Source organism: Poecilia mexicana, unplaced genomic scaffold, assembly GCF_051168715.1.
Source record: "Poecilia mexicana isolate PSO_F unplaced genomic scaffold, ASM5116871v1 scaffold_16, whole genome shotgun sequence".
Classification (NCBI taxonomy): domain Eukaryota; kingdom Metazoa; phylum Chordata; class Actinopteri; order Cyprinodontiformes; family Poeciliidae; genus Poecilia; species Poecilia mexicana.
The window spans coordinates 18924330-18938206 of NW_028263385.1; the positions used below are offsets into that span (position 1 = coordinate 18924330).

The window sequence follows — 13877 nt, forward strand, 5'->3', positions numbered from 1 at the left end:
ATATTGGATAAGATCAATAAAAGTGGAATTCATGTTGTACGGCCTACACAATCAACTAGGAAGCTGCTGAATTGTGATATTTTCTTTTCCCATCACACTGTCTCTGACATCCTCTTCAAGGAGAATAAGCCACAAAAGGTTAAAACTAAAGAATTATGGCTGCTCACAGAGTGCTCTATCCCAAAATATCGATGGAAAGTTTAGTGAAAGGAAAATGTGTGCTTTGAAATGGTCCAAAAGGAAGAGGAACACTGCAGTGTTAAGAGGACTGTGAAAAAGGCCCTTTTGAGAGTTTGGAGGTGACAAAGTGTGAACTGTGGGTGAAAACTTCAAAAATCTCCACACAGAAAAGCACCCCAGAATCCATGGCACATTTTTCAAGGGCCATGTGACCAGCTGCTGCTGATCCACTGTTTCATCGAATCTAAGGTCTTTCCAGCAGAATAACCTGTTATAAATGCTATGGAGAATCTAGAGTATTGTCAAAAGTAAGATAAGGGTTGCAAGACATCTTCCTAAACGCAGACAAGGTTTACTACAGCAGCTACCTAAACATACTAATTTTCTGTAAAACTGCAATTTGGGTTTTTGTTAGCTGTAAACCATAATCATTAGAAGAAATAAATGAGTACTGCTGTGGTAAATACTACATTAATTTCACTAACAATACTGAAATAAATTTACTTTTCTAAAATATTCTAGTTCATTAAGAGGGATATGTACATGTGCAAAAAAGGGAAACATTTGAGTTTTACTGTACCAGTGATTCATTCATTGTGTCTCTGCTACAAATGCAACAGTATTATCTTGAAAGAAATGGAAGCTCTTTATCAATAGAAATGAATATTTAACAGCTATTTATATGTTGATTACTGGTCAAGAGGTCAGACATGTTATTGGAGTATAGATAATGCGTACTGTGCTTTGTTGAACATGTATCCAGCTACTTACAGACAGACAGACAGACAGACAGACAGACAGACAGACAGACAGACAGACAGACAGACAGACAGACAGACAGACAGACAGACAGACAGACTCTCACTTTGCACAGTGAGAAAGGCTGGATTGGAGACAATAGCATCACTTCTCTCGGATTGGCCGGCTTGGCATTCAAAGAAGGCATCATCATCAAGTTGTGCATCTTCAATCCTGAGATAATACTGTCCTGCGCAGACACAGAAATGCGCAGACACAGAAATTAATCAAGAACAGAAGCGTAAAACAGCTTTTTTTTTTTATTAGAAAGATCCAACAGAGGCAACAGTCACATTAAGGTTGTCATTCATTGTGAGTCATAGTTTAATGTGCAACCTTTCAATGGGATAATTCAACTCTGAATATGTTTAAATGGATACCTCAGGATCCTTGAAATATATTTTTATTGCACAAAAATATACTATTGTAGAGCTTCACACCATTAGGAATTAACCTCCTTAAGATACAGATATGTTTATGAACACTTTAACTGTGAACCTTTCATAAAAATGCCAAATGATTTAGCAAAAAAAAAGCACTTAATACACATAAAAGGCTTCACAATAGTTCTTCAATATACTCTAAAGTGACAATGAAGACTAAAAAGAGTTTTCTGTCACTGACTGCTTCAGATACGAAAGATCTAGCTTCTTGTGCAATGATAAGAGTAGCTCTTTACAATTTATAAAAGAAGAAAATTAACAGTACTCAGTGATATCTGGGTGATCTGGCTATAAATAGACAATTTCCTTTTAGCTGTAGAGTTGAAACATCACACTCTTTGAGAATCTCTAATTTCTTGCTCCAGGCATTCCAATTGATATGCAAGTTGCAGTGTACTGTATACTTGAAGGATTGTTTTTCTTTTTTTTTCTTTTTTTTTTTTTTTGCAGGAGTTTCCAATGCGGTAAATAAAATCCAATCTCTAATTCAAAACGCGAACTGAATAAACTGCCTATTATTTGCTGCCAGACAGAGTCCCTCACTATGTATCTCCCCTCTGCTAGTCTGGCATGCCAATGGGGCTTGATTTGTTTGATGCGTTGCCACAACCTGTGGGGATTAGATGATGCTCACTGTTGGTTTTCCAGCTCCTGATGGCTCACGGCCCACTAACATGTGGAAAATAGTATCTTGGTCTGACAACCACTCAGGCCTAAAAACGCATGTGTCAAGTAAGCTGGCAAGATAATTAACACCAACCAGAAGCAATTTTCACATCTAAGTTATCATTGAGTGCAGAGAGTGGGAGAGACACTGAAGTCATTAATCACGTTCCTCTTTTCTGAAATTATTCACAAATAGTGCAATCAAGTAGCAGCAAGTGTGTATTTATGGCGGAGGAGATGGTGGAAGGCAGGGACGTGGTGTGCCATTTTTTTCTATTACTTTCTATTTATTTCATATAGATTGGAACCTTAGGAGGCTTTAAGATTGAGTATAGATACAAAGACATATTGACTGCATTTAAAATTAATGTTCCCTATGCAAATCCATGTTATTTGAACCAAATTAAAGCTGAAAGTATATCTTACAACATAAAGTCCTTGTAAATGGGGTTAGCTTTTAAAAGTATTTGTTTTTAAATAAAATCCCTTCCTTAGGTGTTTATCTTAGCACATTTGTTATACTAAATCATTTCCCACAACAAATTAATTACGCCACGGTCTCGCATACATGGAGTTGTGTGAAAATTAGATCACAACCTCAAATCTAAGCATGAGTCTCAATTAATTTAATTTAAGTCTCAATTTTTTTAAGAACACTTAACAGGTCAAAATCAATGCATTTTTAAAGCAAGGAGTAAGTGGAAACAAAGAGTAAAAGGTCCAAATCAGATATGTGAGATTTAATTTGTGATTTTTCAAATCAACTGTTTGTTTTCTACCCAGTCAGCTGATAAAAGCAGGTCACATGTTCCATAAAAACAAAAACTTTTAATTTTACAGTTTCAAATGACTTTCTCACTTTTTCACAAAGCTTTCACTCCTGTCACACTCCTTCTCTGTTTCACCAGGTCTGAACTAGTTTTAAGGAAAAATGAATGAGGTTTCCTTCTGCTGCACACAATCTGACTTCTGTGAACTGGCTGAAGGCTCTTTATCGCTTTCTATTTCCTTTTCTTCCTCTGTTTGAAATTACAGACTCAAAGGAAAAGGAAAGCAACTTTGGTGACTGCAAAAGCCTACATGAAACTTTTACCTAGACTGGAGAAATTGGAGGGGAAGGAATTTTCATGTTTCATGAATAACACAATCAATCATTAATCCATCTAATAATCTTTCGTAATAGTTGTGTTATCATTGTGGAAAATATGCAAAAGCTCGGTGTTTTTTGTGCTCATTAATAATTACATTTCGCCTCATTGATTGGCTGCAGGTCAGGTATAATTAAATCACTGCTTGTGGGCCAATCATTGAAAATAAATTAACAAAGACATACTTCATGCTCTAGTGCGCCAAACAAGCTGTTTATTGGCTCATCTGTGTTTGTCTTTACAATAAGAGCTGTTACACGAATCAGCCTGAAATCTTGCAGTAGATTAGGACTCATGTCATTCCATGGAATGACATGACATTTCAGCAATTCATACTTATCAGTCCTTTGCTTCAGGGGGGGTGGGGAGGTGTGGGGGGGGGGGGGGGGTGCTGCATCTACCTTGAGTGTGTGTTGAAATCAATGCTGCCCTCTCTTGTCTCTGTAAAGGCATGATTTCAAGCTTTTTAAAGCATAAATAAACACCCCCGATGGTAACAATCAGTGAGAACTGGTGGCCTATCAAGTGCAGTCAAGTGTCATCCCAAATGATTTGGTTCGTTCCGGGCAGAGGAAAGTGATTGCATACATCAGTCTGCAGTTACCTTTCCTGGAAATTGTACCTGTGCTGATGGAGATGTTATTCATAGGTGAGTGGATGAGTGTATAGCATGCTGCGTTTGCCTGTGGTTCAAGTGTTCATGGGCGCAGGTTCTTATCTCAATGTTGTAGATATTTTTATTATTTTTTTTATATATATATTATTTCTATATGGGCAGTTATTGATGTTTGCTTTGAATCGCTAATAAGCAGGTAAAATGACATTTTAGAAAGTAGGTGAAAATGTTATTGAATTTATTTTTTATCAATACTTTATTTAAAAATAAATTGATTACTAAATTATAGATTCAGCATGTAATGGTCAGAAGACTTTCATACATGAGAAAATATGCATACTTTTTATGTTTCTTTTTAAGTTTATGTTAGGCCACTGCAGAATTACAGACAACATCAGAGGTGACTGAAAAGTAGCTCAGTGGTCCATGGGTATCTTTTCCAAAGAAAGCAAAACGTTCAATTTCATTTAAAAATCTAATTCCCAAAGTCCAGAAGAAAAGAGGCACCAAATTTATAATGCTTAAAGTCCAGTGGGATGTTTCACCAGTCAGTCGGTGAAACATCACCGACTGACTGGTGTCAGTTGTTAGGGTTAGTCGAATGTATTTCCTGAAGTCCAAAGTTTGCTTAGTTGTCTACATGGAAACGAAGGAGCAACTCATGCTTACAAATGTTAAGGATATATTGACTTCATATTTCAATAGAATTTGTTTTATGTATTATTCTAATTTTCTAAGAAACTCAAGCTCTAGTTACATGTAAAAAAAAAAAATCAAAATAATATAAATAACAAAAATAAAGGGTTGAGATATCACTCTGTGTGCAAACCTATACAAAATTGAAGGTTTAGCATTTGAAAGAATTACAGAAAAAATTATATTTTTCAGAGATACTGCACATTACTGAGATGCACCTGTATATTTTTGTTGATGTTTTATGTGCATGGACTATGGTTCCCCAAGCGTGCATATGTCACTGGCTGTCTCCCACAGAGTGCAACAGTGAAGTGTGGCTCGTCTAGTTGCAGGATGATCAGGAACAGATGCTCCTCTCCTACTTGGGATTGCCTTCTAATTGGCTATTACTTTTTATAGACTGTCGTGTTCTGCAACACACTTTTTCCCCCTCTGTCACATTTTACTGATTAGCTGACAGTTCTGTGTATTTTTTTCTACCTTTTGATATGCCAATGACAGGTTAAGTGAAACGTGTAATCTCACGTTTTTATACCAACCCTCTGCATTTATAGCTCACGTTTTTTTATGACAGTGTTGCTTTATCAGTTTAACCTCATTTCCTTTACTGTGAAGTACCCAGAGTGTGTTATTTGATGCATCATCAATTTTTTTTTTTTTTTTTTACTAAAACTATGCAAATTAGTGTTGACAGCCTTGTTCTATACTGCAACTTCACAGTTTAAGCTTTATGGTAATTTCTGTGTTGTGTGACTTTTAAACGAAAAGACTTGCATTGCAAACATATTTACAGTCCTTGAACTTTTGCATATTTTCTTACATTACAACTCCAAAATTAAGTGTGTTTCATCTGGATTTTAGGTGATAAACCCAAACCAAGCAGCATATAGATATGACTTTGGATTTATTTACAAATGTCCACCTGAGAAACAGGAGTTTTTCTTTTCACTGTCGCAACATGTGCGGCCAGTATAGAGATTGTTGCAAAGTTGCCGACAGGTTGAAGTAGACTGTCCACTGTTGATAACTGTTGATACTCACTGCCAGTGTTGTGGTCAAGACCACCTAACCCGAGACCAAGACAAGACCAAGACCAGAGTGTATCGAGACCGAGACCAAATGCAGTCGAGTCCGAGACAAGACTGAGACCATCAATAAATGGTCTCGAGACCGGTCTCGAGTCAAAGACCTATCTCGAGTACTACAACACTGCTCACTGGTTTGACTTGCTCTGTCAAATGAATAATGCAGAAATGTAATTGATGTTTATGGATGTTAACAGACACATTTTTAAGTTTAAGTGGTATTAAATCAATTCTAGGCACCATATTTAGCCAGAACAACTATAGCATTTACTCTGTTTGTCACATTTTAGTTTTAGCTCAGGTTTTTATTGCTTTTATTTAAAATCAGTCCATCAACTCCCTACAGACCATTTGGGTGACTTTTCCTGTTTACCTCTCCTTCCAATCATGCTGTAGCGTGGGAAGCCTGACAGGCTTCTCTGAGGTCCCAAAAGAAAGCCGTCTTTCGCCCACTGCACAATCCCCGAGGCCCTGAGGACCTCACACTTCAGCACAGCTGTGGCTCCCATTCGCACAGTGAGGTTCCTGGGCTCAGTCCTGAAGGCCTGCTGGGCATGCGTGCCTGGAGACATAAAAAGCAGAGGGAGGCAAGGAGCTGGAGTGGAAGAGGGTGTAATGGGAGTTAATGCAAAGAGATAAAAACGAACGAGGAAATCGCTGCGCGCGAGGAGTGTTATCAAAGAAGTAAATGAAGTAGAGAGAGCGTGACATAAACATGCACCGCAGGGATGCAGTCCTGTGATCTTTTGTAGGAGAAGGCATCCCCATTGTTTGTGGACACATTATTCATCCTGGCATATGTTTTATTGATGGTAAACTGCGGTGATACGGCTCTGAAAATGAGTCAATAAAGTAATTACGGCAAATTAAATCTCCCCTCGGTCACGCAGATATGGTACGGGGAGGTGCAAAAAAAAAAAGCAGGGGGTATCAGAGACCTTGTTCACCTGTGGTTTTTCTTTAATGTCGATGTCCCACCAGCTAATTCCTTCTTGGAAGAGTAATGATTATCACTTTAATCCCCCTTGTTTGTCATAGGTAAGGTTGGCCATCCTTCAGCCAGACTGTGAAGGGAAATTCACTGGTTCAGTGCATCTGAATCAGAAAGGTAACTTTAATGCAGAACTATCACCAGGGTGAGGATTATATCATTATAACACACAGAATAAATTCAGTTCAAGGATCCCTGTGCAAATACTTATTCCAATTAGCAGCTCAAATCAAAGCGTGGGTCTCGTTTAAACAATGCCCTGCAGGGAGGGTCTGCCTGATTTCATTGAGTTGCTTAAATCTTGACCTTCATTGAAGCAATGACCAAGTTGTTTGTGAAGTGCATGCTCTGTTGCATCTGACAACATGAGTGAGAGGCAGAGCTCTCAGATCAAGGCTGAACCAGTCACCTCACGTCAAATATGAAGGGCAGGATTGGCCATAACAGTGGATGCATACAAACAGCCAAACACAGAAGCGCTTTTGCATACAGTTTACATAAATGAATACTCAACAGAGATGCGGAATGGCTGTGCTTTTCTGAAAATGTGGAGATATATCCTATCAACTGCGTGATAAAATTTCATTTGCGTGTTCTTAATTAAAATGTGTTGCTCAATCCAGAAAGATTTTAGAGTTTCTTAATTTAATAAAAGTGGTGTTCCTTTTCATATAAGTATCTGTTTCACGCTAGTAACAGTTAATGTTATTAAAGACAGACATTTTGGATTTAAGAGGACGCTACTGATTGTTGAGCTTCTGTTTTAGTCAGGATGTAAGCCTTGTTTCTTTTCTTTTTGTGTCTGACGCTTAAACATGTTTAAGCGTCATGTTTAAGACGCTTAAACATGACTTGGTTTTTTGGTGCCATGCAAGCTGGCCTGATTAATTTAGATACAGTTGATTTACTGTAATATTCAGACACGCACAATCGTCTCCTGGGTTCACAGAGAACAGTCAAAAAAAAGAGAAAATATGCAGTGAACAGCAGGTATGTGGATGAAAAATTCTTGCTGGGCAACAAAACTAAAATAACCTCTTGTTACAGCAAGATATGTAGAAAATATTGTCTCTGAGCGACAACACATCAAACTTTGAAGCAGATGGGCCGCAGCAGAAGACGACCAAATCTGGTGACACTCTTGTCAGCTGAGAATTGAAACCTGAGGCTACAATTCTTACAGGCTTCTGCAAATTGGACAATAAAAGATTGAAAAAAAATGTTGCTTGTTTTGTTCTGTCTCAAATTCAGCTGCAACATTCAGATGGTGAGATTAGAGTTTGGGGTAGACATGAAAACATAAATCCATCCTGCTTTATATCTGTTGTTTTGATTGGAGGCGGTTGTATAACACATATTTTCTTGGTACTCATCTGGAGCATTTGGACCATTTGAGCATGCCCACTTCCTACCTGAGTACAGTTGCTGACCAATACTTTATATCCATAGTGTACCCATCTTCTCATGTCCACTTCATGCAGGATCATGCTCCATGCAACAAAGTCCAAATCGTCTAGTACTGGTTTCTTGAATGTTGCACTATGCTCACTGTGTTTTAAAATCCTCCACAGTCTCCATTTCTCAATCCAATAAGCTCCCTTTGGGCTGTGGTAAACTAACAGATTTACATCGTATAATGTGGTATCAACAAATCTATTTCAAGTGTGTGATGCTGTCATGTCAATGCACATCAAAAACTTGGGGGATTTTTTTTTTCTGATGCCTTACAGCTGCAGTATTTTACTTTTATAAAATTAAAAATATACAGGTTACATTGTTAAAATCATCACTTTGTCATAGCAAAATAATATGAGACAGATAATAAGTGGGAAAAGTCGAGCTCCTCTACCTTCTTCCAGCGCTGAGCTAAGAGGAGTGTTTTAGCACTGTCAGTCTTATCTATTCGCTGCTCATACCCTTCCCCTTGCTCTCTGGTATGCTACAGCTTCTTCCCAACAGCAGAGCTTGTCATGAATGCCCGGGCTAGTTAGCATAGCCACCAAACAGTTTTCCTGTAACAGCAAGTTGTTTCTCCACACTTAGCACACTGAGCAGTGTGTCCATGAGAATGATTGACAGCGTTACGGCCTTCCTTCTTGCTCTGATTGGTTGATTCCGACCGGGAGCATTGCATTGCATACTGTCATTACAAGGTCACTTATTTAACACTTATTTCACATATTAATAAGTGAACTTTAAAAAAAAAAGTGTGTATATATATATCTTTGATGTTTTACCATTCTAAGATTAACAGTGGTTCTAAACTGACTAGCCTTATTTTTTTAACAATTTCTCACAGCAATGCAGTTTTATCTCTGCAGCTCAACAATATCTGGTGTTAAACATGATATCTTGGCGTTGAGTAGTTATAAATAAACTGTCTCAATGACATATGTGTTTCCTTAAGTTGAAGTCAAAGAACAAATTCTTCTTTCTACTTTGTTTTTCACTAGTTTATGTATTAAAAATAATTTTTTTCTTTGTAAAATTGCTCTGCTGCTCCCATGCAGCTTGGTTTGTCTCAACTTTTCTGAGTCCCTGCAGTTATTTTCTGCTCCATTTTAAAGTTACTTAATCTGTGTGGTAATGAACCTTCCTTCTTTACTTTTTGCATTCTACCTTGTTTGCCTCGTGTTTTGCTCTTTGCTCAACCTGTATCATCAATCATTTTGTGGTTTAACTGTAGTCCAACCCTTCTCTTTATTAGCTGTCCTTATTGTTTGTCGTGCTGTGCATACCGAAAATTTTAGTTTGCACCTTATTTAGTTATTTGTGTATTTTATCTTGAACCATTCCCTGTGGTTTTGTTCCAAAGCTTGGATTTGTGTATTTTTTTTTTATTTTTATTTTCTGTATTTTCTAACTAAAGCTTCCCTTTTCATTGCTCTAACCTTCAAATGTTTCTTACCTTTTTGTCCTATCTCTCTTTGGAATGAAACATTCAGATAAAACCTTGCACCATGTTTTTTCTTAAGGATGTCAAACATTTCTATAGAAAAAAAAATAAATGTACATGTTGATGCCGTTGCTAAAAATGCTGGATGTTTCTGGCATGCAGTCGTAAACAACCTTTTTTTCCCTGTGTCTAAAGATATTTATGTCATTAGTGCATAAATAGGTAAACACGGTATCTATAAAGAGTATTCACTTCCTTGGATCTTTTACCTTTTTATTCTTTCACAAAATCACGAGGAACAAAATGTAGCTTGTTTTTTTCTTTACAAGAAAAAATGCTTTTAATCTTAAAGTGAAAAGTGAGTTCTATTAAACTTTTACAATTAGATAAAAATACTAAACATAAAATAAATGATTTTGTATTTATTTTACACATTTTATGTGTTCCCCCTTTTTAAAGTAACTGACCTAATCCAACAAAGGATGAACCAATTGGTGCTTATAGTCTCACAATGAGAGGAGTGGAAATCACCTAAGTTTCAATGACAGTGTCTCAAGTGACAGTAGTATAATGATGCCTGTGTCCGGAATCCATTCACTGGCTAAACCGTGTTCCTGGCTCCCAATACAGCATGAAGACAAAAAAAAGAAGAAAAAAAAAACTCCAAGCAAATCAGTGAAAAGGGCGAATGTGAGGAGTATTGGTATGAGTGATCAGCTGTCAGATGGTTCAGAAATTATCTTTCAGATAGAACTAAATGTGTTTTTGCAGATGGGTTTAAATCAGAATTTGCGGACATTGTTAAGAATGTCCCTAATGGTTTCATTTTGTTTCCGGTTCTGTTTACCATAAATAAAATCGAATTGGGAAATCATTTGTAAAATGTTAAGTCCCGTCTGTATGCTGATGATACCATAATTTGTCTTGTTGTGGCCTCTGTTAACTAGGCTCTTCTAGAGTGTCAAACTCTACACTATATGTAATGTAAAATACTAAAATGTTACCTTACATTTTAGAAATTTTCAGGGATATGGTGATGTTTCATGTACTCACTCAAAAGTTAGCTAAGTAACTTTTGTGAAGTTACTTAGCTAACTTCACAAAATACTGTCAGTACACTGTTTCAATTAAGTTGTAGTGGTGAAAAGTATTTGTAATCATAAACATATCATGTTGTCACCTTCATAAAATAATGGCCAAAAAAAATCCCTAAAGTCCTTTTATTACTAACATTTTTTTTTTGGAAAGAAAGAGGTGGTGATATTTTTTATTTTTTGCCAAATCACTTTTGGCAAAAAAAAAAAAAAAAAAAAAAAAAGACTTAATCCATTATTTTAAGAAGGTGATGATATGGTGGAGCTAATTATAGGCAGCTTAGGACAAGACAGACTCATAACTGACTGCCTCATTAATTGAACAGTCACATCAAAAAGTAATTCTTCTGAAATAACTTTAATGCCAAGAAGTCTTGACAGGCATATATGATGAAATGCCATCTATATGGCTAACAAGACGTGGCAAAAATAAATGTAAAATCCAACCACCAATGCATCTGCTGAGAGTTAACATTGTGAGAGAAGATAGGTCTTTGATGCACTAGAAAAATCTAGTCTGGTAAAGGGACAGACATAAATTACAGTCATGCAAACCATGTACCGTATTTTCTGGACTATAAGCCGCACCCCCAAAGTTTTTTTTTTTTTTAAACCAGTAAACATACACATATAAGCCGCACCGGACTATAAGCTGCATAGTTCAAAGCTTAGGAAAAAAGTAGCGGCTTATAGTCCAGAAAATACGGTATATACAGTCAGTCTGAAAGCTTGGACTACACTAAAATGACTTAAGGAACTAAAGTAGGAAACCCAATTACCACCATAACAAGCAGCCGGAGAACATGCAAACAACAATATTGTGTCTCAAATGACTCAAGCTACAAACAAATGAAGAAGCTTTGTACATTCATTGTTATGGCATTGAAAATAGTGCTCTCAGCAGATTACTTTCTTGCAAAGATTGTGAAAGCAGCAGAGACGCAAGTAAGGACATCAGCTGAATTTTATGGAAGTACCAGTTTCAGCTCCTGTTGAAAACATTTCATACATTCACCCTTGAACAATCTTCTAAACTTTACACTCAAAAGTAAAGCTATTTATCGATTACTCAATCATGGTTTACTTAAAATGAATACCTGTAATGGTTTAAATGGTTCATCAATTACTGATGTGACAATGGCTGTAACATCTCGGTCTTGGTCTTGCTCTCGACAAAATGGCTCGAATTGTTTAGACTAGTTTGTGTCAAAAACACACAAACTTGACTCCCTTCTATCTTCAGATGCACAAGATGAATGTAAATTGAAAGCAACATAAATTATAACACAGCTGCCTCCCATCTCAGAAAAAAATACTTATTATTGCTAATGACCCCAAAATTGTGTTGCATGGGAATGTTTATCACAACAGGTGGCTTTTGGTCCTCTGATTTAAAAGCGCGCATTTCTGTTCACATGTGGTGCGGTCTAGCTTTTGCTGAGCAACCATCTGCAATCTGACTTCAAAAAAATTATTAATCTGCTTTTTAAAAACATAAAAAAATTTAAGAAAGGGGAAAGAAAGAACACCTGTAAATTTTGTCCACCGTCAGGATTAAAAAAATGCAAAGTGAGCTGTGTGTGATTCTTAAGAAGAGGGACAAAATGGGTTTAAATTTTCCCCCAACATTTTTTAATTATTCCTCAAGATTATGTTCTCAAATATGACGAATAATGTTTTGGAAATGTAAAGACGCTAAGGTGCAGGCGCCCACTTGCAACATTTTTTTGAAGACAAATGCTTCTCAAGAAACAAAAGAAATATTATTTAAAACAAAAAACAACTTAAAGACCATCTGAAGTAGTTAACAGTGCATGACAGAGTTGACACAAAACTGAAGATGGTGACAAACTAGTGAGTAAAATGAAACACATTTCAAAGTAAAATGAAATACATGTGAAGTAATGTAATTTATGTAAAATACATTAAAATGAATTAACTGCACATTTAAGAGAGATTTGTCAACACTATCACTGAAAGAGTCACAAAAATGTATATCAATTTATATGATGTTATTCTGAAGGAGGCCATATTGTAGCTCATCTGGTCCATGAAATCTTTACAATATACTAAAATTAAGTTTTTATTTCACAAAATTTCCTCAAAATTTTGTGAATTGTCAGTTATGGTGTTGACACATCATGGTTGTGACGAGCAACTTAGGAATAAAACAGAAGAAAATACTAAAGAATAACATAAGCTAACCAGAGCTAACTAGTCCTCTTAGCAAAGGAAGAGAAAGGAAGAGGTCATGGGGTCCTCAGAAGTTCTGATGCCCCCCAATAATGCCTGATTTAAAGATATATATATATATATATATATATATATATATATATATATATATATATATATATATATATATATATATATGAGTTAGAAAATATATAAAATGAAAATATATAAAATGACTTTTAATTAAACTTATTGATACTTTTGTAATTACTCATTGGAATACTTATAGTTAATTGTCATAACATATTATTTTAGTGTTTATTTTGTTTTAAACTATTAAAAAGTATTGAGTTCTGCTCCAGGACAAGGGATTTTACAGACACCATCCAACTACTACGTTGTTTAAAATGAAAAACATTCAGCAAACACCAGGAAAACATACATTGTTGTGCTCACATGGCCCAGGTTAGTTTAGTCAGTTATTTGAAAAAAATATCTTGTGTACATTTTATTCAAATTATGTGCTTTATCCATAGGACCTGTTTTATCCCTCTTCTCAAGAATCACTGTTATACAGGGACAGCGGTAACAAGGACACCAAATAATAAAACCTAGCTTAAGCATAAATGCTAAACCTGCATTACCGTAGAAGCACACAGCAACGCTAGTGCAACACTTAGCCATGGCTGAGAGTTTGCGCCTTCCTTTCGGCTCATTCCAACGAGCATCGGCGCTCTGCGTGCACAACTCACTGAACCAGCAGTTGATGAAGAGGAAAAATAAGGCTCATTTCATAAAGTCAATAACATAAATCCAGTCTTACCTTTGGTGTTTTATTGTCATGTATGAGTTAGAGAAAATATTTCTCCATCACCCATCATCCCTAGTGGCTACATGATTTTTGCAAATCGGGTCAGATGGTTTCGGGGAATTCCCCCTATGACGCAATTTGCATGCCTGCATGAACCAATAATTATATTAAAATGCAAAACAATTTATTGAATTGTCCAGGATATTTAACTTTAGGAACCGTACGCTTTTTAACATCATGTACTCTAATGAACTGCTTGTTTTCAGATAGTAATATCTAAA

At 36.3% G+C, this 13877-nt stretch overlaps 2 protein-coding genes across 2 annotated transcripts in view; both read right to left on the reverse strand.

Annotated features, from left to right (window-relative positions):
- kmt2bb (lysine (K)-specific methyltransferase 2Bb) overlaps positions 1-13877 on the reverse strand; it is a 386582-nt gene that overhangs the window by 54046 nt on the left and 318659 nt on the right. The window lies entirely within an intron of this gene.
- The window catches only part of nphs1 (NPHS1 adhesion molecule, nephrin), a 53454-nt gene that overhangs the window by 38936 nt on the left and 641 nt on the right, over positions 1-13877 (reverse strand). Inside the window, exons 2-3 of the mRNA XM_015002547.2 lie at positions 6006-6194; positions 1046-1168 (exon numbers count right to left, since the gene is read on the reverse strand). Of these exons, the coding sequence (XP_014858033.2) occupies positions 1046-1168; positions 6006-6194 (312 nt within the window). The remainder of the gene's footprint in view (positions 1-1045; positions 1169-6005; positions 6195-13877) is intronic.